At 35.3% G+C, this 27814-nt stretch overlaps 1 protein-coding gene and 1 long non-coding RNA gene across 3 annotated transcripts; one reads left to right on the forward strand and one right to left on the reverse strand.

Moving 5' to 3' along the window:
• Nucleotides 1–7724: 7724 nt before the first annotated feature.
• Nucleotides 7725–13683, reverse strand: LOC119078439. The gene is made up of 3 exons (XR_005088013.1): nucleotides 13672–13683; nucleotides 7820–7980; nucleotides 7725–7759 (listed from the first exon to the last, which is right to left on the reverse strand). It is a non-coding gene; the product is annotated as an uncharacterized LOC119078439 (long non-coding RNA).
• Nucleotides 13684–14892: 1209 nt separating this feature from the next.
• Nucleotides 14893–27767, forward strand: LOC119078437 (chromodomain-helicase-DNA-binding protein 1). 2 transcript variants are annotated; one of them, XM_037185958.1, is made up of 9 exons: nucleotides 14893–15343; nucleotides 19518–19588; nucleotides 19655–19955; nucleotides 20027–20115; nucleotides 20178–20333; nucleotides 20401–24597; nucleotides 24683–24895; nucleotides 24962–25090; nucleotides 27260–27767. In XM_037185958.1, exons 1-9 carry the CDS (start codon nucleotides 15335–15337, stop codon nucleotides 27465–27467), a joined length of 5373 nt encoding a protein of 1790 aa, XP_037041853.1. In that variant the 5' UTR covers nucleotides 14893–15334; the 3' UTR covers nucleotides 27468–27767. The 2 variants fall into 2 exon arrangements, with proteins under 2 accessions (XP_037041853.1, XP_037041852.1); XM_037185957.1 differs by having other exon boundaries at nucleotides 14894–15343; nucleotides 24680–24895.
• The last annotated feature ends 47 nt before the right edge of the window (nucleotides 27768–27814 follow it).

Below are 27814 nucleotides of genomic sequence, written 5' to 3' on the forward strand. Positions count from 1 at the left end.
CTTTATTTACTTATATATATTTATATAAATTACTTCATCTATATGTAGATGGCAAGGAGCAAGTTATTAAAAAAAAAATACAAAAAAATGAAATCATTTGGATGTTAAAACCTTTTACAGACGACTAAAATGCATGGTAATTTTGTGATAAATATGATGGCATAATCATCGAAAATGTGCATATAGAAAACTGAAGGTGAAATTATCACATCTGCTACAAAAAGTCTTCAGACTCAGCTAGGTTGTAGTAAAATCTGCGTGCTTAAAAAAAATTTTCATTTCTGTTATAATTCGACAAATATGTACATGTTAAAAGGTATGACCCAGAGGCTGATTTTTTATCAACGATACCGAAAAATGCAAGTGATCGAATTATGCATCTAATTAACATGTAAATCGGAACAATGGTAAAAACTAATCGCTATTGAAATGCACAGTTTTAATTTGACAAGTACTTGATTGATGACATTGTTGATTCGACCTGAATCTGCTCTTCATACTCCCAGACAATTGAGTAACACATATTCCTACTTTATCAAAAATGAGTGGTAGAATGGACATCAGACAAATCTATTTTGATTTGGCCCACAACCTAATATTATAGTCAGTACTGAGATGTCCTGAAAAGTTGATATGAATATTTCAGATCACCTGAAACCTTACCTGATAGGTCACTTAGTTACTCTAAAGATACATCTGATTTCATCTCAACTTCCAGCTAATCTACGATGCCGACCACGGTCTGTTTGAATCTTTAATTTCTAAGTGACTCAAAGTGGCAGATTGATTTTCTTTTATCATTGGTTGTCGTCTGTAAACGGTTGACCGATACACGAAAAGAAAAATCTTCAAAAAAAAAGATTATTGAAAGACGTATGTGTTTAAAATATACGCAATACAAATTCTATATTTCAAAACAAAAAAATATTAATTAACGCACACTACACACTACTATTATTTATGTTGTTAAAATGCTAAAACATGTTTTAAAGAAGATTAATTTAAAAAGAAAGAAAACTTTTCTCTGCCCATTATGATCTTACACAACACAATTGATAATAAGCCCAAAAATATTGACAAAATGAAAATAAAATTGATGATAGAAAAAGCAAACTAAAAATAAATTCAATAAACGATCAATCTTAAAGTTTAAAAAAAAATACCTAAAATCGCCAACGTTAAACAACCAACAGAGTAAAAAAATGAAAGTAAAAAATAATACAATGAAACCTAAAGACCCAACATATATTTTAGATGTCTACCTACAATACTTTGATTAAAAAAATATTTTAAATTTTCAATTCACTTTTTATGATAAGTAAAATGTCGACTATCTCTCCACCACAACTCAATTTACAAAGAAAAAATGAAAAGAAAAAAAAATATTTTTTTTACGATACGAAATATGGAAACTTCAATCATTTTCTAATTTTCATTTGGACATTGTACGGAATTTTTTTAAATTGACATTTTGTCCTTTAATGATAAATGTGTTAAAGTGTAAGGTCTTTGTGACCTGATAAAATAGGAAAAATAATTAAAATTCATTACAAGGGATGTTTAGAGTTTCATCAATTTCGTTGAGGTTCATTTCGACTTTGGAGATGAGACGTTTGTTCTGTTTTGAGTAGACTTGATATATTTCGTTTCAACTAAGACTGTACTGCGTTACAGTCATTACATTAGCATTTCACATTTCAATCGTAATTGTTGTGATAACACACAATATCGCTGGTACTATATACACTATCGTTATCTAACCTTCGCTTTGAAAATTCCTACCGGTTCTTACAGTAGTTCTTGAATCAAAATCTTTAATTTCATTTGTTAAACAAACATTTTTCATTATAAATAAACACGAACCAGAGTTATCGCTTGATTTCTTGGTAATAGGCGAAAGACAATGGTATTCTCAGAGCTTTACGCTAAGTCTACCTTAACCATTATTTTTGGAAAAGCACTTTCTTGAATTTTCCCACATTTTCCTAGATTTTTCCCAAGTTTTCCTTAATTTTTCCACAAAATATTTTTGTGAAAATTTACAGTGAACGACATCTCAAATGTCTCACTGTCAAATTTTTCTGAGAATTTTATTGTGTCATAGCAAATTCACAATGACATTCTCTGAAAAAAATGACAGTGAGACATTTGAGATGTCGTTCACTGTAGGAAAAATTGGGAAAATTCGAGAAATTGTAGGAAAAATCTTACAACTATTCCCTGCCATCATGTTCTTATCATGTTTCTCCATCTACTACTAAATATCGAAAGTCAGACTCATAGATCTATGCAGTACAGTATACCTTCTGCCATCTCGTTCAATGAACATGAAGCAAAGCTTCTGCAATAATTTATTTCATCGAAAAGAATTAATTAAAATATGTTGACTGTTGTGTAGAATCGTGTGGTAAGCATGCAATTCATACATTATTATTGCCTGTTAGGTTTGTGGAAAGTTTAAATCGTGCATCACGATGTTACATTATCATGCTATCAGACTTGCTTGAAGGAAAGTAATTAGTGGGAGAAAAATCTCTAAAAGTAATCCGAAAGTGCATTGCATACAAATTGCAGGAAGACACTCAACGAAATTTATGAAACGGTTTTTGAAGGTTGAATTTGATGTTAATTTGCTGTGGCATTTCGATAATGTTTTGGAATTGTATATATATGATTTAGTGGTCCACTGTGGCTTTCTACTAAACTGTTTCAACTTGTCAGATTTCAATTGATTTATTTCGCCTCGGTAATATGATGAGAGTGCAACTGGGGATTTTTCACACTTACGCAAAGTTATCGCTCATATAATAAGTCTCAAGATAAAAATGGAAACAAATAAAAAAAGTTTAACTTTGCTTAATATTCTCCATTATATACGTTCAAGTTGATACATAAAGAACTTTGTTTGTAATAAATTCAGCGAAGAAGTTTTTCGGTTCTCTTTTTATTATGCACTACAACTAAGTGTTTCGCCGCCAAGAAAAGTTTCAATGTAGCAGCACTGATTACTGTAATAATATTTTTTATTGTGAATGTGATAAAGACCATCGACATAAGAAAGCTAAGACAAACGGACCTGATTGGCGAGCGAATTGTTTTGTGTTTTTCTGTTAACCGGAAATTTTCACTTTACCTGCAAACATAAATTGTGTGATTACAACTTTGATGGGACAATATAAACTGTGCAATTAGAAAACTAACAAAACTACGAAACTTTGGAATTGATTATTTGAGCAGAGACAAAAGGTATTTGAGCGAATTTCGAATTTAATGGACAAGAAAAAATTAGGACGACACTCAAAATGATTCTGGGTGAACTAATTACGAATGAAGGATGGCGATGGGTGAGATTAGGTGCAACACTGTCGCATTGAGTATATTTGGACTCTTGATTTCAAAAGAAAAATTTGAGATTCTGTTCTTCACGCAGTAAAGAAGTTCATTTTTGTCGGAAAATTAAATTCCTAAAAATAAGCAATGACTATTAACGGTTCATTAAAATCCACTGAAACTCGGAACAGGCCAGGTTTACCTGAACCTGACCTGTTTTAACCAGGTTCCAGGATTATAATGAGCAGGTCTTACCTGACCTGAAATCCGACCGGTTGACCTGAAAATTAGTATGAAAAATTCAGGTTACCTAAAATCGGTTACCTAAAACCTGACCTGACAGGTTCAGGTTAGTATGTTTTCTAAAATTGCCTGACCTGATCTGAAATTTCGGATAATACTGATTTTTCACCTCGGACAACCTTGGTTGACCTATTCCGATATTTAATACGAAAATTATTTTTTCCTATGCTTTATCTTCTGCAGAAGATACATATATATGCTTCAACTGACCTCTGGCCACAATAAAAAAAACGGAACCATTCACAAACTGTAGGTGCATGTCAATATCGTTAAATCTTCTACCTCTTGCCAAATCGTGTACTTCTTTAGATACGTTTAACGTTTCGCTCTTATGAACAGAAGTCTGAGCTCCAGACTTACTTTTTTTTGTCTTGTTGGCAATAACAGATGACTGAACGTAAATATTGGTACAGCGTAATTAAGTACTGTACTGTTAAGTAGTAACTGATTACTAACAGCCAGGTTTACGTTTACATTGCCTATTTTTGACATTCAATTTCTCAAACTTTTTTATTTTTTTAAGGCCAGTCATAGGGATATGACAGGACAATTTCTCGTAATTGTATGGGAAATTGTATCACAAAAATTCACCGAAAAAATTCAAAGAAACTCACCTCTTATGCTTTCCATTGTATTTGCGCATAGTCTCTTTAGCTCACCACGACATATTTGAACACTTTTTCTCGATGTAAAAACAAAAAGTTTTTTTTATTTTGTCGCGACAAAAACACAGAAAATATTTCGATATAACTGTGACATTCCGCTATTATAAGTATGGAATGAATGTTTGCTGTGTTCACGTCGGCGGTAAAATATTTTCATTCAAAAAAAGTGTCGGACATTTTATAAAAATCATCAAGCTGTTGACACACTCTATTCTGTACTGCAGTTCGTGCTATTTATAAAACAGTGACATGGCTTCTGATATGTTGCATCATTTCATATTACCAAAGTGATAGCACCGATGCCACGGCGATAACAAAACGTACACATCAATTTAACACACCTTCAGAACGAACAAAAACAAATTAAATTATATTAATTAAACAAACGAAACGTTAAACAAAATGAAGATTTAAATAATATTATTCTAAATATTGTTTTGACAAAACCGACAAATGAAGAAAAACGGTGAAAATTATTGATTTGTTAAAAAATGATAAGAGAGGGAAATATGAAAATTGAATTTAACTAAAAGCTAAACTTAAAAAAAAAACTTTAATAAAACCAACTAATAAATGAATTGCAGTAATTGAGGTAAATAAATTGATAAAAATAAATAAAATAAAAGTCTGTCATCGAATCACGATACACACAGACAACGTTTCGTCACATTGACGAATAGGTTTACTACTAAAAATTAAAATATAAAAATAATTGAATTGAAATTGAAAATATTGCGTTTAAGTTTAAATAATATATATAAAAAGAAGAAACCAAAAGAAGTGTTGTATGCAATTTAAATGAAATTCTACATACAATGATTGAATATAAAAACTATGAATAATTGTAAAGAGAACAAAAAATTAAATATTTAAAAGAAAACCAAAATGAGTTATATTAATCGACGAAATAAAGTTTAAAAATGAAAAACAAAAAAAAAATATTTAGAAACTAAAATATTATGTTACACACAAATGTTCGATATAAAACTATTGGACACGGGTTGTATAAGTAAACTATGAATGAATGAATGATTGCGTAAATTAAAGTCCTTTACATTAATCAGGGCTGTTGACCGGCATGCAATTTCAAAAATAAAAATTAAAAAAATGGAGTAAGTTGAGTAAAACACATAAAAATAGGGAACAAATTTGACGAGAGAGGTTGTAAAAATCGTAAAATACAAGCACACACACACACATTACATAACATCCATTGCATGGTTCAATGGTGATGACTATTATAAATCAAAAAAAGAAAAGAAAAATAATTAAATTAAAAAATGATGTCGTTTATGGAACCTGAATTAAATCGTTTTTAATACTTTTCGCCATATTTTCGTTCAGCAATTTCGTTTGGCCCCTGGTTTCGATTTAAACCCAACTTAAGTCAATAGGTGTGTTTCAATTTATCCAGTCATTCAGCACTTAAAAATGAATTTGACGTTAACGCGAAATATTTATTTATTTTCTTCAAATTTAAACTTACCAAAAAACACAAATATTTAATTAGATATTCAAATACCAAAGTCTAGTTCAATTTAAAAAAAAACTAAACAAAACTAGTTCAAGAAATACAAGAAAATAATGGATACACGAAGCAAATAAATCAATTGCATTCGAAGACTAAATTGGATGGCAAGAAATATTATGATCCCGAAACAAATTCACATTTAAAAGGAAAAAAAAAATGAAACGATGGTTTATATTTAAACTCTTTAAGGACCGTTATAGGTTTTGTATAAATTATGCGGAATTGATAGAAATTAAATATCCAAAATGGAAATTATAAATAAATTTAAAAAGAAAAGAAAAAACAAAAATTTAATTAGCGAAAAAATTATATTTAGTCAAAATTAAACGATTCGTACTTTTTCGACCTTTTCTTAGAAACTTTCTCCTATTGAAATTAAATTTGAATAAAACTTTAATCTTTTTTACACCCCACTTACACTTTAAACGGCTACTTTCGATTAGATGAATAATAAATTTGTGTTCAAATTGACGTAGGAAAAATCACCAAACAATTTACGTTTTAGCATAGAAGGAAAGCCGAAGTGCGTTCTATTCCTCATAAGGATACGTGTTGGAGTCTACCTACGTCAGTTGACAAGTTGAAAATACTTGAAAATAAGTCTCTCAACGAGGGTAATAATATATATCTCAGCCATTGCAAAGAAACCAAATTGGTATTACTACCGTGAACTAATTAATGGTAAATTTTACGCAAAAGATAATGTTGTGAACACAAGGCAATGCTGAGATTGCCAACCCTTTGCGTGCACAAAAAATCCATTTAGCCACTCGCTAGGAACGCCGTTATCCGCTGCGTTTTCGGCTTCTGTCAAAGCATAATAAATTTTATCATAAAAAGCATAATATTTCAGATTCACGTTTTGTGCATATCATGAAATTCACTATACTTTGACGTAAGTTGGTGATGACATAAGGGATTATCAAGCGGGATAAACAAAGAAAATTCTTGTGTATTGTATATCCTTTGCTGAGAAAATCACCAAAAAATCCTTTTAATTTTAAGAAAATTCTCGAAAATACAGAAAAATCGTCGTCTATCGATTTTGATAAGTAAAAAAAACTACTTTTAAATATCATTATACTTTTCAACGCTGATTAAGATTTAAGATATTCATAAAGGTCAATCCTTTACTGCCTCCCAATAACGTCTTAGAATTGAAAAACAAAAGTTCCACTTCAAAAAATTTCGCCTTGACTCGAATTATAACTTGCCAACGGTTACAAACCTTATGACGGATCGACATGCACCCAGGCTCCCTGTCTATCAGTTTGAGAAAATATTGTCTACCTTTAAAGAGAATCAAACTAAAAAAATTTATACTTCCACTAATGGTTCTGAAATGAATTTTATTTCGAAAACTTAACCGTTATCGTGCAAAACAAACGAAGTTAAATTTAAAATAAAAACGAATTGAGGAAAACTTTACGTTCAACTTGTCATTAGTGGAAGTACGTTAAAATAGCCAATTTAAAAAAAAAATGACAAATCATAATTAAAAAACCATTTTTTAAAAATATACACCCTAAATGAAACCCACTAAAAAGACTCAAAAATAAAAATGAAGAAAAAATATTTATTAAGTTTATAAACTAAAGAAATGAAAAAAAACTTTATGCGATAAAAGATTTAAGGAAAAAAAAAGTATTTTTAAGAGTTTTTATTACAGTGATTATAATTATTATTTTTTATAAAAAGAAAATCGTTTTTGCGAAGCAATATAATTATTTTGATGATGAATATATTACAAAAAGAAAAGGACGACGACCGACAGGATAAATTTAAATTTGACATCATCCACAACAATGATGATGATGATTACGATGTGTGTTATCAACCAGCGACGTAAAATGTAAAGAAAATCTATTAAGGGCTAGAATGCTAGAACACACAAGTCACATTAGTACAATATCTTTCCCAACCAAAACCACTCATCGATTAATTTCCTGACGATACTTTCAAAATTGGAATGTGAATAAAACCATACCACCCCACCATTTCGGCAGCTTAAGTTGCGATGATAAACTTAATTTATCGTAAGTGACTGTTACTCAATGTAAATAGACATTCTGACTTACTAAGGGTAAATTAAGTCTGTCAGATTATTCACTTTTCTTTCCACATCGTAATTACTCCATCTATAGAAATGCTCTTTGTATTTCAGACGTCAAAAAGCTTTCAAATTTTGATATCGATTGCAACAGACTCCCCATATTTTCTATGTTTATGCTAGGAGCAGTGCCATGTTACATTACTAAGCCTTTTATATAACCTCCGATTGTCAAAGAAAACTCGTCAGCTGTTTAAGCTATTTCTGAATATTTGCTACGAAATCTATTACTTCATTAGCGTTTCCATACATTTTTCTATATAAGATAGAACTGTTCTGAGCACATCTTATATTGTGTTGGTGGTAATTGACGATGGCTACCAGTATAGGTTTCGTTGATGTCATAAGATGAGTTCCCTAGTATTTGAGAATATTTACCTTGCATAAATTTCTTATTTTTCCGAAATATAATGATCACTACTTGAACACTCGGACTAGTGACGAACGTCGAGTGCATAGCATGAACGCATAGCGCTGCTTTCAAAGTAACATCAAATAGGAAAAAACTTGCGTAAGACCACCTGAGTTGAACAACACACATCGTAAAATTTAATCGAATTTATTCAAATGGGAATCCATGTACGTAAAATACTAAAAAAAAGAAGTAAACTTAAAACTAAGTAAAAAAAAAATAATTAAAAAATGAAGCATGAAGTGCAAATGTTTGCCCGTATACAGACACTGAAGTTGCTTTTAAAATTTAAGTTTTCCATTCGATATCGGATACTCTTCGCTTTTGTTGCATTTTGTGTTCGTAAAAACACATTTTATCATAGCACTGATACTAGAGTACCTGGACAGGTTCTGCGTGTTGTAACGCTGAACTATGTCTTGTGTGTGTGCGTAAAGTGTGATTGAAAATTGACGAAATTAAGAGACAGGTTATGGCACAACGTCAGTCCTTCAGAACCTCTAAGGACGTAACCTAATTACGATTTATTTGTATGCATATGTCTAGCCTACATTTAGACGAGATATAAATCAAGCACCTAACTTTCCTCAGGTAGTAGTTTCATACTTCGAGGCGTGGTTCGGAAGTCACGTTAAGCCACTGGTCCAGGCTCAACCGTGTTGTCCCCTGACAACCGCATTACGTCCATCTTTCAAACATTTAATAAGTAAAATCGAACTTCTTCCATAGCGAGGCAAACTCACTGCATAGTCACTCTAAAAATAATTTCAACCGGAAAGACGTTCAACGATGTTTATACAGCTTCGACCCTGACGTTTGCATTTAGGTTAATGTGTGCCTAATGACACCAGTGCTATGATAAGGCTGAATATGAAAACGTGAGTCGCTTTATACCGGGAATCCCCGGCAAATGGTTCCAATGGTGAAACTATAACGTCAAAAAGAAAGCTTGCAAAGCTTGTAAATACCCAACAAGTTTCAAAATAAAATTTTGAACAATTCAAAATGTTCATTGCATTTTTGTCAGCATATCATTAACCGTTCCGTTCTACATTATCCCAAAATTTAATTCCATAAGTAAATCTGTTCCGAAAAAAAAATCATTAAATGATTTGAATGTATTAGATATTAGTGAGCTCAATTAATTACCTGAACCAGTGAATAGAGATTTGAAAAAGATTGTGGAAATGTGTGTGTCCGAAAGCGAGAGAAAGAGAGAATGTGTGTGGAAATAAAAATGAAAAATATTTAAATCTAACGAATTTTATTAAATAAAATTCTAATAAAAATATTTAAATGAAAAAAGAAAAGAAGAGAAGCGGTGACGATTGTTTGTCGTTGGTAAATAGAAAAAATTATATTTGTTTTAGTAGGAACCTGCAAACCAAAACGCAAACCTTATTTCAAATAGAAAAATACGAAGAAACATAATTAATTGTGTGCGGTACTAAGTTTAAAGTTAAAAAAGAAATTGAGATTTTTTAGCCAATTGAAAAACCGTCAATATGAAAATCTGTATCAATGTGGTTTTGATTAATCGTTGTCTGATGGATTGTCCAACTATTTTGTTGTCTCTAACGAAAAATAAAATTCATTAAAGAAATTAGTAAGAAAAAATTGTCTAATAAATTCAAAAAAACCTAAAAATATAAATGGGAAACAAAACAAAGTACTTGAACAATAAAAACAAATTCTTTAAATAAAGTATTTAAAAAATAGAACGCGAAAAAGAATTATTATACACAAAAAGAACGTCATTCGGCTTATTTGAAATTCGGTAATTTGTTTCTTAAAATACTTTTTAACTTCGAAAAAAATGTTTTTTTTTGTTTCAATCTTACATTTAAAAAATGACTTTTAGGAAAAGTTGATGAAATAAAAAAAAAATTGTAAAAAATGAAGATTTTTGTGATAATAAAATATTTAAATGGCAAAATTTTTTAAGCAAAACCAAAAAAAAATGTTTAAAAATAAATTGAAAAGAATTGTAAGAAAATATTTAAAATAGAAAAACAAAAAGCGGAATGTAAACCATTATAATTCTTGTAGATCTAACACAAAAAACAAAACAAAATATTCAAACCAAAGAGCAAATTTTAAATTCTCTTATAACCTAAATTCGAAGTTTGGGGTAATCTCTTTATCAAAACTATAAAAATTGATTAAAGAACGTTAAAAAAATGAATAGACGTACTTATATTAGTCAGTGAAATATTTAGACATTTCTTTAAGATTTAAAACGAACAACCAGAAGAAGAAAAAAGTTTTTACAGCAACTACAACTTACTAAACCCATACACTATTAATCAATACAAAAAACAACATAATTTAACGATTAATGTGAGTCGGTTTCAAAATCACATTTCTCTTATGAACAAATTTTTTATATATCAAAAAATGTAATGACACATAACCACACACAAAGAAAGAAAAAAAAACTTTAAAAAAATTACAACCTGGACACTTGTTACAAAAAAAATTAATTTTTTCATGTTTTCTTTTCACCAAAAAAAAAGATTTAAAGAGCTAAAAATATATCAATAAAAATTGTTTTAAATGTTAAAACAAAAGAGTTTAAATGAAAAACAAAAAAAAATAATAGAAAAGAAGAAAATATATTTAGTTACGAAAGAAATCATCATATTTACTGACTCATATAAAATATTTAAAAAAACAAAAAAAAATGAAAACCAAAAAAAAAAATTCACTAATTTAAAGGCATAAAAACAATGAAAATGATTTTTATTTGAATGTTAGTGTATGATGTTAAAAATTCGACGCAAAAAATAAAGATGAAAAAAAACTTTAAAGGAATTATTATTTAGAGGAATTTAAAAAAAAATGGAAAATGATGCAAAATAAATGATGTGAGACATTGTATGAGGTTTCAGTATAAAAACCGATCAAAAAAAAAATTGTAATTGCAAATTGAATGAATATACGATGAAGCAAATGAGTTTAAAATAAAGATACTTAATAATGTTCCAATTGATTAATTGCTGGTGTGTTTCATTTCTCTGACAACGTTATGGATTTGGTCTGGTGCAGTTGAATGTTTTGTCTAGGGTAGGCATCAGAAACAGAGATATCAATCGGGATTAGAATATTTAGGTCCAAAGAGATACCCTTTAAATAGTAATGATTTGGGGATTTAAATCAAGGCTTGAGATCACAAGTAACATTCAAATTTTTCACGAGCGCTGTCAACCTTGATTAGAATGATTCTTTTCAAAGATCGGACGCATTTTCAAGTGGCCTTTTTTTGTGTGAATATAAAAAAATTCGGCCCTAGAAGCCAAGACCAATTTAAAAAAGATTCCTCGACGCTTGTGTAGTAAGAGGGAGATGATTCACAACCGAAAACACGCACTACAAAAACTTCTCCAGGTTCCAGAGAGTTGCTAATATGACGGCTGGGACGCCGTTTCGACTGATAGATATAATATCCTGACAAGACAAGTTCTGAAGTTAATCGATTTAATCCGATATAATCGGAACTCTACTGTCAAGTTCCGAACATATTCATTTATAGATCGTATTTTAATGGTTGGGATGTTGACTTTTTCCGAAAAAATTGAACCGTGTGCGACCAGCTGTCAAATTGAAAAGTACATAACCAGAGATTTTTTAAAATACTTCCAGCATCACCAATTTTAATGAATCTAAATCATATTCAACATTCGTACACAATTTCCGAATTAAAAAATACAATTTTGGAGACCAATTTTTAAACGCGTAGGGTCCTATATCACAGATAATACGAAAGTAACTTCCAAATAAATTCTTTACGTTAATTTTGAAACCGATGCAAAAGTATTCCCATATTCTGTTTCTCGAATCATTGTAGTCAAAAATTAATTATTTTGTAAACAACCGACCAAATTTGGAAATATTCAGCCATTTTTGACATTTCATTCGTTGTATGAAAAAGGCCCATATATTACCTCTATCCGTCGAAACGGCGTCCCGGCCGTTATATTCAAAGTATATAAACATATCAGTATGTTTATATACTTTGGTTATATTAGCATCTCTCTGCCAGGTTCACGAAACGTACAAGGTTTCTAAAAGATTAATCGGACTATTTTGAAATTACACTACCCCGGACTAAACTTTCTTTGGTGTAAACTTAGTTTAGTTCGCGCTAAACTTTTGTCTCTGCAAAATGTATTGCGATAGGTTTGTTCCAAGGCTGTATGAATTGTCTAATTCGATCCATAGAACCATAACCTCAATAATATTTGTGTGTAAATCACGTTGTCGACGTTGCCATATTTGTATGAAACATCTCGTAAGCAAGTTGCTATGGATCAAATCATCGTGGTTCGGGTTGTCAAAGTTCGCGTTTACAGCTATTTGGAACAAGCCTATAGAAATAGAAGAAGAGAGCATCGTCTACTGTTTTGCACGGTTTGACATTTGGCAATAGTACATGTTTCGGACGATTTATTTAAGGTAATTTGGATAGTATTTTCAAAATTACCCCAAATCAAGGTTCCCAAGGAGATACGAAAAAGGATTAAGAAGCCAAATTTTCTCTCATTTTTGGTCCGGTCCAACGCACTGCACGCATGAGTGATCGGAATGACAGCTGCCAAATGATTTTTTTTAATGAAAATGTTGTAAAAATTTGACAGTTCCAAAAGTTGAATGTTGAAAATTACAAAATGGCGGCCCTCTATATTTGATTTTACACTGTTTCGAGACTGGAAACGGCCTCCGGCACTTTTTAGGCCGTTGTCAATGGTCGTACTTTGGAAGCAAAATTAATTTTATAAAAAAAATTGTGCATTTTAGAGGCATACCGTAGAACAATTTTTTGCTTCCACGTTCTGCGTCGAATAGACCTTTTAAGTTCGAAAAAAGACTAGATGGTCTGGATGGATGAATTGACAGCTGACAGCTGTAATCAGTTCGCTTTTGATGACTTTCGTTCACTTTTTCCTTTTTATTCAACTAAAGTGAACGAAAGTAATCAAAAGCGAACCGATTACAACTGTCAGAAAATGATAAATTGATCGATAAAACGACCAGTTTATCGGTACTTTAGTACTTTTTATCGGTAAAAAGTTATCGGTAGTTTTGAATATTTTTATCGGTACTTGGGAATTTCGCTATCGGTACTTTATTATTTTTTATCGGTACCGTGTTTATCGGTCATTTATTATTTTTTATCGGTAGTTTTGAATTAATTTATCGGTAGAATATAATATCCCCTTTCAGGTTAGGGTTCTCTGTGGATGATTTTTGACATTTCGAATAACCTTGGACTTGAACTCGATGATACAAATATTTGATGAGGTTATATGTCTCAAATCACAGCATTAACACTGAATAGATCTCATCAGTTTGCGAAACTGATGACAGCATAGCTCAGTGCAGTGGATTGCTTTGACGTTTTTATGTGCAAACTAATCATAGGCAACCTCGCAAAATCGGAAAATTATTTAAATTCCTGCAGATGCAGCAACAAATTTTAAGCATTTTTTCGAGCAATTGAACGCTTTTATTTTCCTTGACTTCAAATATAAACATTTCACGGTTACTAAAAGTGTTTAATTCAATTTTCCATTAGCATTTTCTATGTTAACTGTTTTCCTAAAAAATATTTCAAAAACTTCCTCTCTTTGCGAAGTTGGCTATGTTTAGTTTGCACACAATTTTTGGCATGCGATCGCACTGCCAGTCGTCAACCGAAGAGATCTACTGACAAGTGTCGAATTTGGAGGCTTCAGTGATAAGAGCTACCGCTTAATGCTGAGAACAAACGAGGCATTCAAAACATGTTTTGGTCCTTGTTTTCATGACGAAATTGTCGCAAACTGTCAAATAAAGTTAGAAATTTCTCTATCGAAAATTACGATTGCTGCATTTGTCAATGAAAACTAGGATCAAAACACGTTTTCAATGTCTCGTTTGTTTTCAGCATAAGATTGTTTTTATTGTATGTTTTAACTTATACAACGACAGCAAGTTATCTACGCACAAAAGAGACGCGGTTCCTACTGTAATTTCATAAGCCTCCGAATATTTTCTATGTTCATGCTCAAATCTAAACAAAATCGAGTTATCTCTTTGACAATTCATCTACATTGAATTCTTTTGCGTCACTATTGCTCAAAACAAACGAGGCATTGAAAACGTGTTTTGGTCCTATTTTTCATGCCGAAATTTTCGAAACTGTCAAAAGAAGTTAGAACTTTTTCTATTCAAAATCGCGACTGCTGCATCTGTCAATGAAAACTAGGACCAAAACACGTTTTCAATGCCTCGTTTGTTTTGAGCATATGTGTCTTGAGCTGGTAAATATGTGACCCAAAATGTAAGCACACCTTTTTTACCCAACCAGATTATACCACGCGCCAAAATTTGAACGATAATGTAGATAATATACAGCTCATATGACACACTGATTTTTCCGACAGCTCACACTACGCCTCAACTGACAGACGCTGATATGTAGTTTTGTAGAGAAATTTGCGTTCAGTTGCCGCCATTGATGACAACTCTCCAAACCGGAAAAGTGGAGTGAAGAAAATTCAGAATAATTCAAAGATGGCTATCATTCATCAAGTACAATTTGAATGAGCTGATCCATTGAAAAGATCTCAGCAACTCTGAATTGTGATTCACATAGGACGAAAGTAGTGAAAAGTGTTTTGAACATAGTGCTATTGTAAATAACATTGAAGTTTGTCATAAATATTAGTGATTTGAATAGAATTTTATTAAAATTGAAATGCAATGTCAGTGCCAAACGCTACGTCGTTCAATTTTTACTGCTAAAATGGCGTCAGTATGATTGTTCAGTATGAACGAAGAAAATTTTATGAAAATTTCGTTTTATGCCAATATGTGATTAATTACTACGAAAATTCGATCGGCATTGCATTTCCACAATTATTGGACATATAGAAACGCTACGTTTGATGAATTCCATCCATTCATCAATTAGATAATCAATTTATTGGGCTGTTTAAAAAATGGATCAGGTATTTAATTGCCATAAATATCACACAAATAATGCCATAACTAATAAAATCACATTTTCCATTGCCTCAACGTCCGTCCTATCGAATCCCGTAACCAGGGCGTGGTTCCCAACGCGAACTATCCATGCATTCAACATTATTTCCAATTTGACCATTCCATTGTTTACATCCCTAAAACCCAAATTTAATCACCGAATTCCCGGTTGTTCCACCAATTTTATCCTTCCCGACGATTATTTGGACTGTGGTCCGTGCAACGTGGCAATTTCCAGTCGAATCGGACAGGGACCCTTTTTCGCAATTTTCGATTGAAATGTTCCTTGCATTCGATCAAAACATTGGTTAAAGGTGCCCCAAGTGAACGGCTGTGATGAAAAACCACTGATTTTCCAGTATTTTACCAAATTTTCACGATTACGTAATCACGTGACTGTGAAGAAAAGACTTTCGTTCCGTAATACCACAGCATTTCAGGCATTTATTGTGGCTTTTCGGGATTTTTCATACATTTCCCGCTATTTTCTTGCCAAATCTAACCAGAATTTCGTTGAGCCTACCGTTTTTTCATCCTTTTCCGCTTATTGCGTCGTTGATCATTTTCTTTGTTCCAGCCGTTCAGTGTAACAGTTCAGTAAATTAATTAAGAGATTCCGGGACCTCTTCAGTGATGTTACCGCTCCCGACCCCGCAGAGTCAACCCAGTGCCAAGACTATGTAGACCGTGTGTGTAAATGTACAACCAATGGAAGTGTTTAAGGACTAGTGAGACTCCACAGCACAATATTGTGCCAAATTCATCCATTTTCATTCAGCTATTTCAGCACTTCCACCGGATGAGCATTAAGGCTCCCTGGTTTGGTTCATAAGAGAATTTAAGACGTTTATGTCGTTAAGCTTCTTCTGTTGAATCATTCTTCGCTTAATTTCATCTTTAAATCATTGTCAATTCGTCGAAGTCTCATAGTCCTTCACACAATTCTCAGAATGATTTGATTGAAAGTCCGGGATTCCATTGGTGCCATTGAATTGGAATATATGCAAAGTGAATGTGTTTGTGGCTGTCAATTGATGATCTAACATATGTTGTTAATGTAATGAAAAGACGTTCAGATCCAAGGAAACGAAGGGAAGCTAAATTTGCATTTGTGATCTGCCAAGGAATCATCTCAATTTTGACATAACCTAGAAAAGTTTTATGGTTTTGATCTTCATCGTGCGATAATTTTGTTGTTTCTCTTTGCTTTCAGCAATTCTATGAATTTTTCGAAGGATAAAAGTGTTTAGGCGGGTGATGCAGATTGATTTTTTGGGGCTATTAGATCAATTCATTTGCATATTTTGCGTTGATAATGACATCCTTTGCGAGTTTCAAGGAAGGATTGCGTTTAAAGATAAGGCACAACTGATCTTACCGCACAGTGTACAATATTAGTACAAGTAAATCAATGTCACTATTGTTTAACGTCGTTTTCCCAGAGCACACGGTCAGTAACACGATTGGGTTCACTTGATAATTCCATCCTGGGAAAACAATTGTTGCCTCATAAATTTCTGGTTCTTTTGCTTCTTTTGCCTTTATTATAAGAAGCGACAAGCAAACTAAAGAAGTTCTAGAATGGACAAACTTCGTTTGGGAATTGTGAGACTTAATTCAAAGTCCATCTGTGGTGTATGATTCTTTCCATTTTCTACATTTAGTAAAACTGCGAAATAAACTCACCTTGGCACGGGCATATACTCGTCTCGTATTAAATAGACTGTGTTCTGAGTTCGATTCCAGATATCTGCATAAATCAGCTGCAATTTTTTATTTAAATTGTTTTTGTTTCTCGGTTTCTCTCGTTTATTAACTGAAATATTGATCTTTGAAGGCAACGAAATCTGGCGTGGAGGTCTTGATCAGAATTTCCTTTTTCTTGTCTCCAAGAGAACTCCGATTTATTTATTCGCTTATTTCTTGAGAACACGATCGCGTTACAATCCTTCGTTAGTGTGAGTGACTTTGATAAGATTGATACTTCCAATTAGATGGCTTTCATTCTAGACTTGAAAATGGTTTTTACAATTGACCAAAAACTATTCTCGGTTGCCGTTCACATAATTATCCAAACTCACCCTCACTATACTGAATTTATTCATTCAGATTTAGTGGCCTAAGTGCTAACAAGAAACAAAACCATTTGTGTCTTAATTCTGAAGATTTCTTTGAAAAGTCTATTTATTGTAGACACATGCGCAATGTCCTCCAATTCGTTGAAACATCAAATCTATTAATGACCATCCTTAATCCTTAAAGCGTAATTTGATAATGAAAAATTATTGAACGATCGAAATCCAAAATTGTTGTACGAGAACGAATCCTTGGAACCGAAATGCCTTGTTGCCTCATTTACATAAAATATTAATTTCCAATCACAATTATTACGACAATAATCATGCCCCTTGTTTGTCTAATTGACTGCGCACACGCAAGTAATCAAAAATTTGATAAAATTGTTAAAGCAAACTTAACAATTTGTTCAAAAACATTTTATTTGACTCATAAAGAATGATTGTTTTAGAAGAAAAGTTTTCGAAACAAGTTGCTGCAATTAATACTGATGTTACGCTCTGAAAAAATCTATGAATTCTAACTTAAGCACATGTTTCGCCAAAGATTCGTACCTCGTATATCTAGCGATGTGATACCATTCCAAATGAAATATCAGTATGAGACGTCGCACGCATTCACAACATTAATATTAGATTATGGAATCGATAGAATGAATAAATGAGTACTTCAAAGAGCGAATAAACGAACATGATGTATGTTTTGATATAATCTTCGTTTCTTTGGTTCAATGGTTTCTTTCCCCGTTTCTATGCGCACAAGACTTTGTTTTATTAAAATCACGTTACACCGACGGAAGTTAGGATTATAAGTAGGCGTCCGCAATAGGGTGGATCGATTTAAAATTTTGTGTTCCATAACCGGCTGAGTTCTTTGATCATTTTTCTGAAACCGATTTTTGTATTTTACGTTTTAAGGGTACCCGTTCAATTTTTGAAACCTATAATGGTTTTCGGGAGAATGATCAGAGGACTCGGCTGGTTATGGAACACTACGTGCTTCTTGGATTAAAATTAATATTTCAAAATCGATCCACCCTCATCTCTATCAGTAAATTTCTCTCCCGTAAGGCAGGTACTATCATCTAAATGTGTTTATCTAATGTAAGGCAAATTACGTTTATCTCTTTTGCTCATCTCTCTTGACTTGGCAATGACAGATAGCCGTTGTCATTGTGTTTCTATCATTTCATCTGTGTCCATTTTTGTATAAGAAATTTTGACTTTCACGAGAGAATTAGCTCTCTCAATGCACTCCTTGTCGACTGTTCTAAAGCAAGGATCGCACTACACTCCGTTTAGGTATCGGTTCATCAGTTCACAGACAATTAAACAAAAGCCAGTGAATCAAAATGAATTTTTGAGAGAAACTGTGTACCAAACGGTGACAAAATTGAATCGTGCTCAATTTTTCATCGTAAACGGAATGAAAACGGCGAACTTTTTCGTAAACGGAGCTGGTGCGATTCTAGCGTAAATTTTTAATCGCTATGGGCACTGGTTTACACATACTTTTGCGTTAGAAATGGCTCATAAATATGGTACACTACCACTGACGTAAATAATAGAAAATAAACATCAGTAGGGTTACACTCTTAGAACACTTTATTATTGTTCATTCCTCGTACAATCAAAACACAAAAGAATATCTTTGCTTCACTGATAAGACATATCAGCGGTACGTATTGTGTGCAGGTGTATATGACGTCAATGCAGCAAAAACACTAAGTTTGTTGGCTCTTTTGTTCGTTTGAATACAAAGAGAGTGTGTTTGTGAATCCAGCTGGTAAAAACACCTGAAGCAAACTGAATAGTTCCAATTATTGCGGTTGACAAATCTCTTAGACTTAACTTGAAATCACAGGTAGGTCTTTATTCGCCTGTTTGAGACACTTTTTCACTAAGTTGGTTTTATCGCATCGGATGCATCCGACGCATCCATCTCATCATTTTTGTTTTTGAACCTTGAAATTAGTCATAGTCTTTCCCATTGCATTCCAAATTTAAAATCATTTTGCACCTGCCGTCTGACTTCCAATAACATTTTCTTGTATTTCAATTTCAGGAGGACAAAACTGATTCAGATAACGATTCTAGCAGTGATAGCAAAAGTGGCTCCTCTTCTGGCTCTGACAGGTAAGAAAAACTCTTTTAAAATGACCAACGGTTCATTGGCTAAATGGATTCAATATTTCCCCATAGCGATTCTGGATCAGCATCATCCAGTTCAAGTGGTGCTAGTCACAACTCATCAAGGTCGAAACGATCAAATGACAGCAGTAAGTCCCATTTAAGTGAAAACGAGAGCACGTCAGTTCCAAATACAGTCAACAATGTCAGTCAAAATCAATCGAAAAGCACGAATTCAAATTCATCGGACGATGATGATGACGATGAGGAGGAAGAAGAAAACGATTCAAATGCTGAAGATGAAAATAATGATAAATCGTCGGAGGAGGATGTGCAACAGGATTGTGTGACGTCAACGAAAAGTAGCTTTGATGTGAGTGCCATTTGTTTTTGTTAATCCGTTCTCTGACAATTTTAGTAATCAAATTGAAATCGAAACATTAGGAGGAAGATGAAGAATACACCGTACGGAAAAGTGTACGAACGAAAAAGGCACCACCGAAGAAGGCTGCACCGGCAAAGCGCAAGAAAACGTGAGTCTCAATTCGGGTTGACGGGTTGAGGTCACCAGTTTTCATTCCATTCATTGTTTTAGCACTTGGACGTCGGCCACATCAGAGAGTGAGAATAGCATTAGCGACAGTGAAGAGGAAACTCGAAGGCCACCACCGAAGCGTAAACAGCCTGTCAAAAGGAAGAACCAAAAGTCACAATATTCATCCGAAAGTGATTCCGATGATGAGAACAAACGGTTAGGAATTGCAATTACCCCTGTCCCTTGGTGCGAAATCTAACGAAAAAAATTTCCTTTTCTACAGAGCGGCCACACGCAGGGCAGCGGCTGCAGTCAGTTACAAAGAAGCGAGTGAAGATGAAAAAACCGACTCGGAAGATCTTATCGACGTGGACTACGATGAAGCGGCAGCAGCTGCAGCGGCTGAGGCCGAAACAGAAAAGTGCGAAACAATCGAACGCATTGTCGGTCGCCGTGTTGGTAAGAAAGGATGTACTGGCAATCAGACCACCATTTATGCGGTGGAAGAGAATGGCGACCAGAACGAAATGGCCGATGATAATGACGAAAAAGAGGAACAGTATCTGATCAAATGGAAAGGCTGGTCGTACATCCACAACACCTGGGAATCGGATTCGTCGTTGAAAGAGCAAAAGGTCAAAGGCTTAAAGAAATTAGAAAATTATGTGAAGCGAGAGAAGGACATCGAATATTGGAAAACGTACGCAACCCCCGAAGACATCGACTACTTTGAGTGTCAGTTCGAACTGCAACAGGATCTGCTGAAAAGTTACAACAACATCGACCGAATTATTGCACAAATGAACAAACAGGATGGTAGCGTGGACTACCTATGCAAATGGGAATGTCTGCCCTATTCCGACGCAACGTGGGAGGACATTAGTTTAGTTCAACGGAAGTGGAACGATAAAATCGTCGAATTTGATAGCAGAGAGGGTTCGAAAAAAACTCCGTCCAGGCATTGCAAAGTGTTACGAAGTCGGCCAAGGTTTCACCATTTAAAGGAACAGCCGGAATATATGGGCGTTGATCGAGGGCTGCTGTTACGAGATTATCAAATGGATGGTTTGAATTGGTTGATTCTGACGTGGTGCAAAGATAACTCCGTCATTTTGGCGGACGAAATGGGTCTCGGGAAGACAATTCAAACGATTTGCTTTTTGAATTATCTGTTCAAAGCTCAGTCGTTGCACGGACCGTTTCTTTGTGTGGTTCCATTGAGCACAATGACGGCGTGGCAGAGAGAATTCGCAATATGGGCGCCAGACATGAACATTGTTACATATCTGGGCGACGTGCAATCGAGAGAGATTATTCGTCAGTACGAATGGAGTTTCGACGGTTCGCAGTCACTAAAATTCAACGCCATACTCACCACTTACGAAATTTTACTCAAAGACAAAGCATTCCTAGGAAGCATCAGTTGGGCAGCTCTACTAGTCGACGAGGCTCATCGGCTGAAAAACGATGACTCTCTGCTCTACAAAGCTCTGTACGACTTTGAAACCAATCATCGACTACTCATCACCGGCACGCCGCTACAGAATTCGCTCAAAGAACTGTGGGCCCTGCTGCACTTTATCATGCCGTCGAAGTTTGAGACGTGGGAGGATTTCGAAAAGGAACACGGCAATGCTGAAGAAAAGGGCTACGGTAAATTGCACAAGCAACTCGAACCGTACATCCTGCGCCGAGTGAAGAAGGATGTGGAAAAGAGTCTGCCAGCCAAAGTCGAACAAATTTTGCGCGTCGAAATGACATCCGTACAGAAGCAATATTACAAATGGATTCTAACGAAAAACTTTAACGCTTTGCGCAAAGGAGTGAAGGGATCCACGAGCACGTTCCTGAACATTGTGATCGAATTGAAGAAATGTTGCAATCATGCGATGCTCATACGACCGCTGGAATATGAAGCGGCCATGAATCAAAATGATGCCATTCAAATGCTGCTGAAAGGATCGGGCAAACTAGTATTGTTAGACAAATTGTTGTGTCGCTTAAGGCAAACGGGTCATCGGGTGTTGATATTTTCGCAAATGGTTCGTATGCTCGACATAATTGCCGAGTACTTACAAAAGAGACATTTTCCGTTTCAACGGCTGGACGGTAGTATTAAGGGTGAAATTCGTAAGCAAGCACTCGATCACTTCAATGCCGAAGGCAGTCCCGATTTTTGCTTCTTATTGTCGACGAGAGCCGGAGGTTTAGGAATTAATTTAGCCACTGCTGACACTGTGATAATTTTCGATTCCGATTGGAATCCACAAAATGATCTTCAAGCACAAGCGCGAGCCCATCGTATCGGTCAGAAGAATCAAGTGAACATTTACCGGCTGGTAACAGCCCGTTCGGTCGAAGAAGAAATTGTTGAAAGGGCCAAACAGAAAATGGTACTCGACCATCTGGTCATACAACGGATGGACACGACTGGAAGAACGGTTCTGGATAGGAATGGATCAACGAATACGACACCGTTCAATAAGGATGATCTGTCGGCGATCCTGAAGTTCGGCGCCGAAGAACTGTTCAAAGACGAGCCCGAAGCCGATGGTGACGATTTAGTTTGTGATATCGATGAGATTCTTCGACGTGCGGAAACGAGAGATGAAGCACCCGCAATGATTGGCGATGAATTGTTGTCGGCATTCAAGGTAGCTAGTTTTGCAGCATTTGACGAAAATGAAACGGATGCCGGTGCTCAGGAGAGTCAAGACGGTGATACGAAAGACTGGGACGACATAATACCCGAAAAGATACGGAAAGCCGTCGAGGAACAAGAAAAATCCAAAGAAATGGAGGACCTGTACTTACCGCCCAGACGGAAAACTTTGCAACAAATCAACCAACAAAGTGAAGGCGCCGGACGTAGTAAGAAACGTCGAAAGCAAACCGACGACGAATCGGATGAAGCCAGTGAGGCCAGTGGTGATGGATTACCAAAGAAACGCGGCCGTCCGTCGGTGAGAGAGAAAATAGCCAACTTCAATGATGCAGAGCTGCGTCGATTTATCAAAGCGTACAAAAAGTTCCCTGCCCCGTTGAAGCGATTAGAGGCCATTGCGTGCGATGCTGAACTCCAAGAAAAACCCCTAGCCGATCTCAAAAAGTTAGCCGAACAATTACATCAAAGGTGTGTGACATTCCTGGAAGAGCATGCGAAAGACGTGCCGAACGTTGAAGAGAAGAAGAAACGAGGCGCCCGAGCCGGTTGCTCAGTGAAATTTGGCGGAGTTTCGTTCAATGCAAAGACATTGATTGCGTGCGAGGAAGAACTGAAACCGTTAGATGAAGTGATGCCAGCCAATGCAGAAGAGCGACTGAAATGGACATTAAGCATTAAGACACGGCCAGCCGCATTCGATGTTGATTGGACGAATGACGATGATTCCAAGCTACTAGTCGGCATTTATCAATACGGTTTGGGCTCATGGGAGGCTATGAAAATGGATCCGTCGCTGAACATTGCGGAGAAGATCTTGTCGAATGAAAACAAAAAACCTCAGGCGAAGCATCTGCAGTCACGGTCAGAGTACTTGCTGAAATTGATTCGGAAAAATGTGGAGCTCAAGAAGGGTGTCGCAAAGAAGAAGAAACCGCGCAAAGCCACCGTCAAAACGAAAGAAATCGTTGAGAACGATGCCGTGTCTTCGGACGAGGAAAAGAAGAAAAAGGAAACGGGTAAAGGACCAGACACGGATGCTAATCATGTTGAGGACGTGACAAATGGACCGAAAGAAAGTGTGAAAAAGACCAAAGCCGCCAAAGCGCACAAGGAACCGAAAAAGAGTAAAAAGAAGGCTGACGGTCCGATGCATTTCACTGCGAACAATGAACCGCGTGCTCTGGACGTCTTAGGCGATCTTGACCCAACCATTTTCAACGAATGCAAAGAGAAAATGAGGCCGGTGAAAAAGGCACTGAAAGCTTTGGACAATCCGGATCAAAGTTTAAGCAATCAAGAACAAGTCAATCACACACGGGCCTGCCTACTCAGTATTGGTAAACAAATCGATGTTTGCTTAGCGGCGTACAAGGAACCGGACAAAATCAAAGAGTGGCGAAGCAATTTGTGGTATTTCGTATCCAAATTCACCGAATTCGATGCCAAAAAGTTGTTTAAGTTGTACAAACACGCGCTGAAACAAACGGAGGAGGCAAGTTCGACCAGTGCCGCTGCTTCACCGACCAAGGAGGCTAAAGAAACTAAGAAAAAAGATCTGAAAACCGATGAAGTGGACGGTAACGATGGTGAACGGTCTAAGGAGAAAAAGGAGCGCAAAGAGAAGAAGAAGCACAAGGACAAAGACAAAACTAAAATCAGCAAAAAGGATCGAGATGCAGATGCAAAATCGGCTAACAACTTGACGGCAAACCGTTTGGACAATGGCAAAGATGAAAGTCTCAAGCGAAAATTGGAGGATGGCGAATGTGAACCAGATGGAAAGGAGTACAAACGTAATGCGCACATAGATAATCGGTGAGTCTGCCATACGAACCCATTCAAAAATGTTCATTTTGTTGAAGGTTTTTTGGTTTTTCTTTTGAATCGGATTATGTAGCAGTCGTGAACGGGAAAAAGACGAACGCAAAAAATGGTCACCCAGCTCATCCGACCGAATCCGACGCAATTCTGGAAATCTTCCAACAATACCGCCGCCGAGAGGTGCAGCACCGACTACACCGCAACGCTTACCTGTTTATATAGACCCACGTAGTGATCCGCGAGCTCCATCTGGAACTTATGGTGAATCGGATCGATGGAATCAACGAGATCGGTAAATATTTACATGACGAGAGTGAGTTTCCGTGGTGTTTTCTAATTTTGCCGTAAACATTTCCAGATTTAGCGAACACAAAAGGGATCGATTCGACAATAGTTATAATAATCGAGCGGCACCGCATGGATATCATAGGGAACGTGATCATCGCGACAGGGACAGAGATAGAGACAGACGAAATGATAAGAGAAGGTGCGTTTTCTTTGCTTGAATTCTAAATTTTCTGATCGTTTTGATGTTGTACACTTAAAGACTGATCGCCTTGACCAGTTTTCTCGTTCCCAATATGAAATTTGGAATTTCTCAGTCAAGTCGTCCCAGTTACTTCGATCAAAGATCGAAGAGCAGGTGATTCCGCTTCCAAATGAACAGTGAATGCGACGTCAATCATTCAATCGACGAGTCTTAGACATTGGACCTTTGTTAGTCAAACAGTTGTTGCATCGATGTACGAATGCTCGGTTCAAACATGCAAATATTCTTTTAACTAATTCTTGGCGTCTGATTGCACTGTTCACATTCAAAAGTTGATTCTCGTTCTCGTTATGCAATATCCATAATGGGGTGATAGTGTCATTAGTGTCCGAAAACGACTTGGCCATTGAGATAGCTAATGAAGTAAATAATGATCGATCGGTTCTTCATCCAGTCCATTTAATCCTACACGAGCTATCCATTCAGAGGAAAGAGTCACTACTCGCGATACATTCAAATTTGAATGATGTTATCGATTTGAGAGCGTCTGGTGCACTGATTCCACACAGATTTTGTAAACAAATGGTGCCGTTGGTGCCAATGACGTATGTGGTTCCACTGCATCCGCTTCACAAAATTATTTTATTATTTTAAAAGTGATTCGAACTGAACAGTTTTTTGTGTGACAGGTATCTAGGGTGTCATGAATTCTCATAACTATTCCACGGATCTCCAGTACCTATCGTTAGTACAATATCGAAGATATTGTACTAAAGATATGTAGTGCAGACCCATGGAATAGTTATAAGAATTCGCGGCACCCTAGATAGCAATAACTGTCCAGTTCCCATTACTTTTCAAATAATTTTGTGAAGGGGATGCAGTGGAACCACAGACGTCATTGGAACCAACGGATGCGTGATGTGTACTCAGGGCACCGAGACCCACGGGTGGGACACTATTCACGCTATTTACATATATTTTATGTCGAAGTATCTGGGGGATGCCGAGACCTATCCAACACACTGTATGTTCACACTACAAAAGTTTCAAATTGCTACCTTCGTATTGAGGAACCGTGTACCACAGACACCTGATGTTAACATCACTACAAAACTATTAGACTTCCATTTTGCATAATTCACCCCTTATGAGGATCAACTTTGATATCATAATCAATGTTAAAGACTTGTCATATCTAAAAACTTGCTGCTCCCAGTCCGAACCATTCAAAAATTTGTTGTAAAATTTCTAACCAAATTTCCATTGGGAAGAAATAAAAGCGATAAATCTAAAATAAGAATTGATCACTTGAAAATAAAAATGATTGCAGGAAAATAAGAATGTGATCACAACCAGTTTTTCAAATATAACACTACGAAATAAGATTCTATCAACCTAAAATAAGAAGTGATCACAAGTAGTACCTACCACCCGCTAAATCAAATGTGATCACTAAAAATAAAGAATTTGATCACTAAAAATAAAGAATTTGATCACTAAAAGTAAAGAATTTGATCACTAAAAGTCCGAACGAATACACATAAAAAGCGTTTTAACACGCCGAGCGATCCGGCCCATTGCCCCGGAGCGAAGCGGAGGGCCGCAATGCGAGCCGGGCGCCGGAACGGTGTTGGTAACTTAGGAGTTAATTTTTTTTCTCTCGCATCGTCTAATAATTAGTCTGTGTAATTCATTGCACATAAAAAGCGTTTTAACACGCCGAGCGATCCGGCCCATTGCCCCGTAGCGAAGCGGAGGGCCGCAATGCGAGCCGGGCGCCGGAACGGTGTTGGTAACTTAGGTGTTAATTTTTTTTTTCTCTTGCATCGTCTAATAATCAAACAGAATAATAGATAGCATATCCTTATTTCTTGCAATCAAATTTTTTATTTTGCACGATCATTTCTTTATTTTTTGTAATCAAATTCGTATAATTGTAGATCATTTCTTATTTCGAGACGATCATATGTTAGTGGTAAAATTGCATATATTTAGTGATCAAATTCTTATTTTTTGGTGATCAAATTCTATTTTTATTGCTATCATAAAAAAATTGTGATCATTTCTCTTTTTCTAGTGATCATTTCCTATTTTCTTGTGATCATTTCTTATTAAATAGCTATCACTTTAATTACATGCCATTTCCATTTCCATTTAATTTAGATACCCGCCACAACAAGGCTATCCGCCTCACTACATGCCACCAAATGCATATTATCCGAGCGGTTCAGTCGACATTCCACCAGCGACAGGTTATCGTGAAAGTCGATATCCTCCTCCGGGCAGCGGCATGGAATGGAGCCGTGAACGAGATTACGGCGATTATCGACGTGAATATGATCGACGACCGCCGCCACCAGCAAATACATAATAATGAAAAAAAAAAACGATTTCACATTTTATACATATGGAAAAGGGAGATGAACGACCAACAACAAAATATTGTTTCTCAAGCTGTGAATTTGAAAAGTAATTAGAGTTTTTGCGCTAAGTTTAAAAATCTTCGTTTTTCTTCGATTATTTTCGTAATTTTTTTAAAAATTAATTTAAAATTTCAACTGTGTGCGGTTGGAATGTGAATCAAACAAAGTGTTTGGATATTCCAATAAAATTTGTTCTTTTACAACAACAACAACAATAAACGAAATTGAGAGAGATAGAGAGTCATCATCATCATCATCATTTATCATTGCTGTCATCTTCATTTTTAATCAAAAA

This window comes from Bradysia coprophila, unplaced genomic scaffold (assembly GCF_014529535.1).
Source record: "Bradysia coprophila strain Holo2 unplaced genomic scaffold, BU_Bcop_v1 contig_297, whole genome shotgun sequence".
Classification (NCBI taxonomy): Eukaryota; Metazoa; Arthropoda; class Insecta; order Diptera; family Sciaridae; genus Bradysia; species Bradysia coprophila.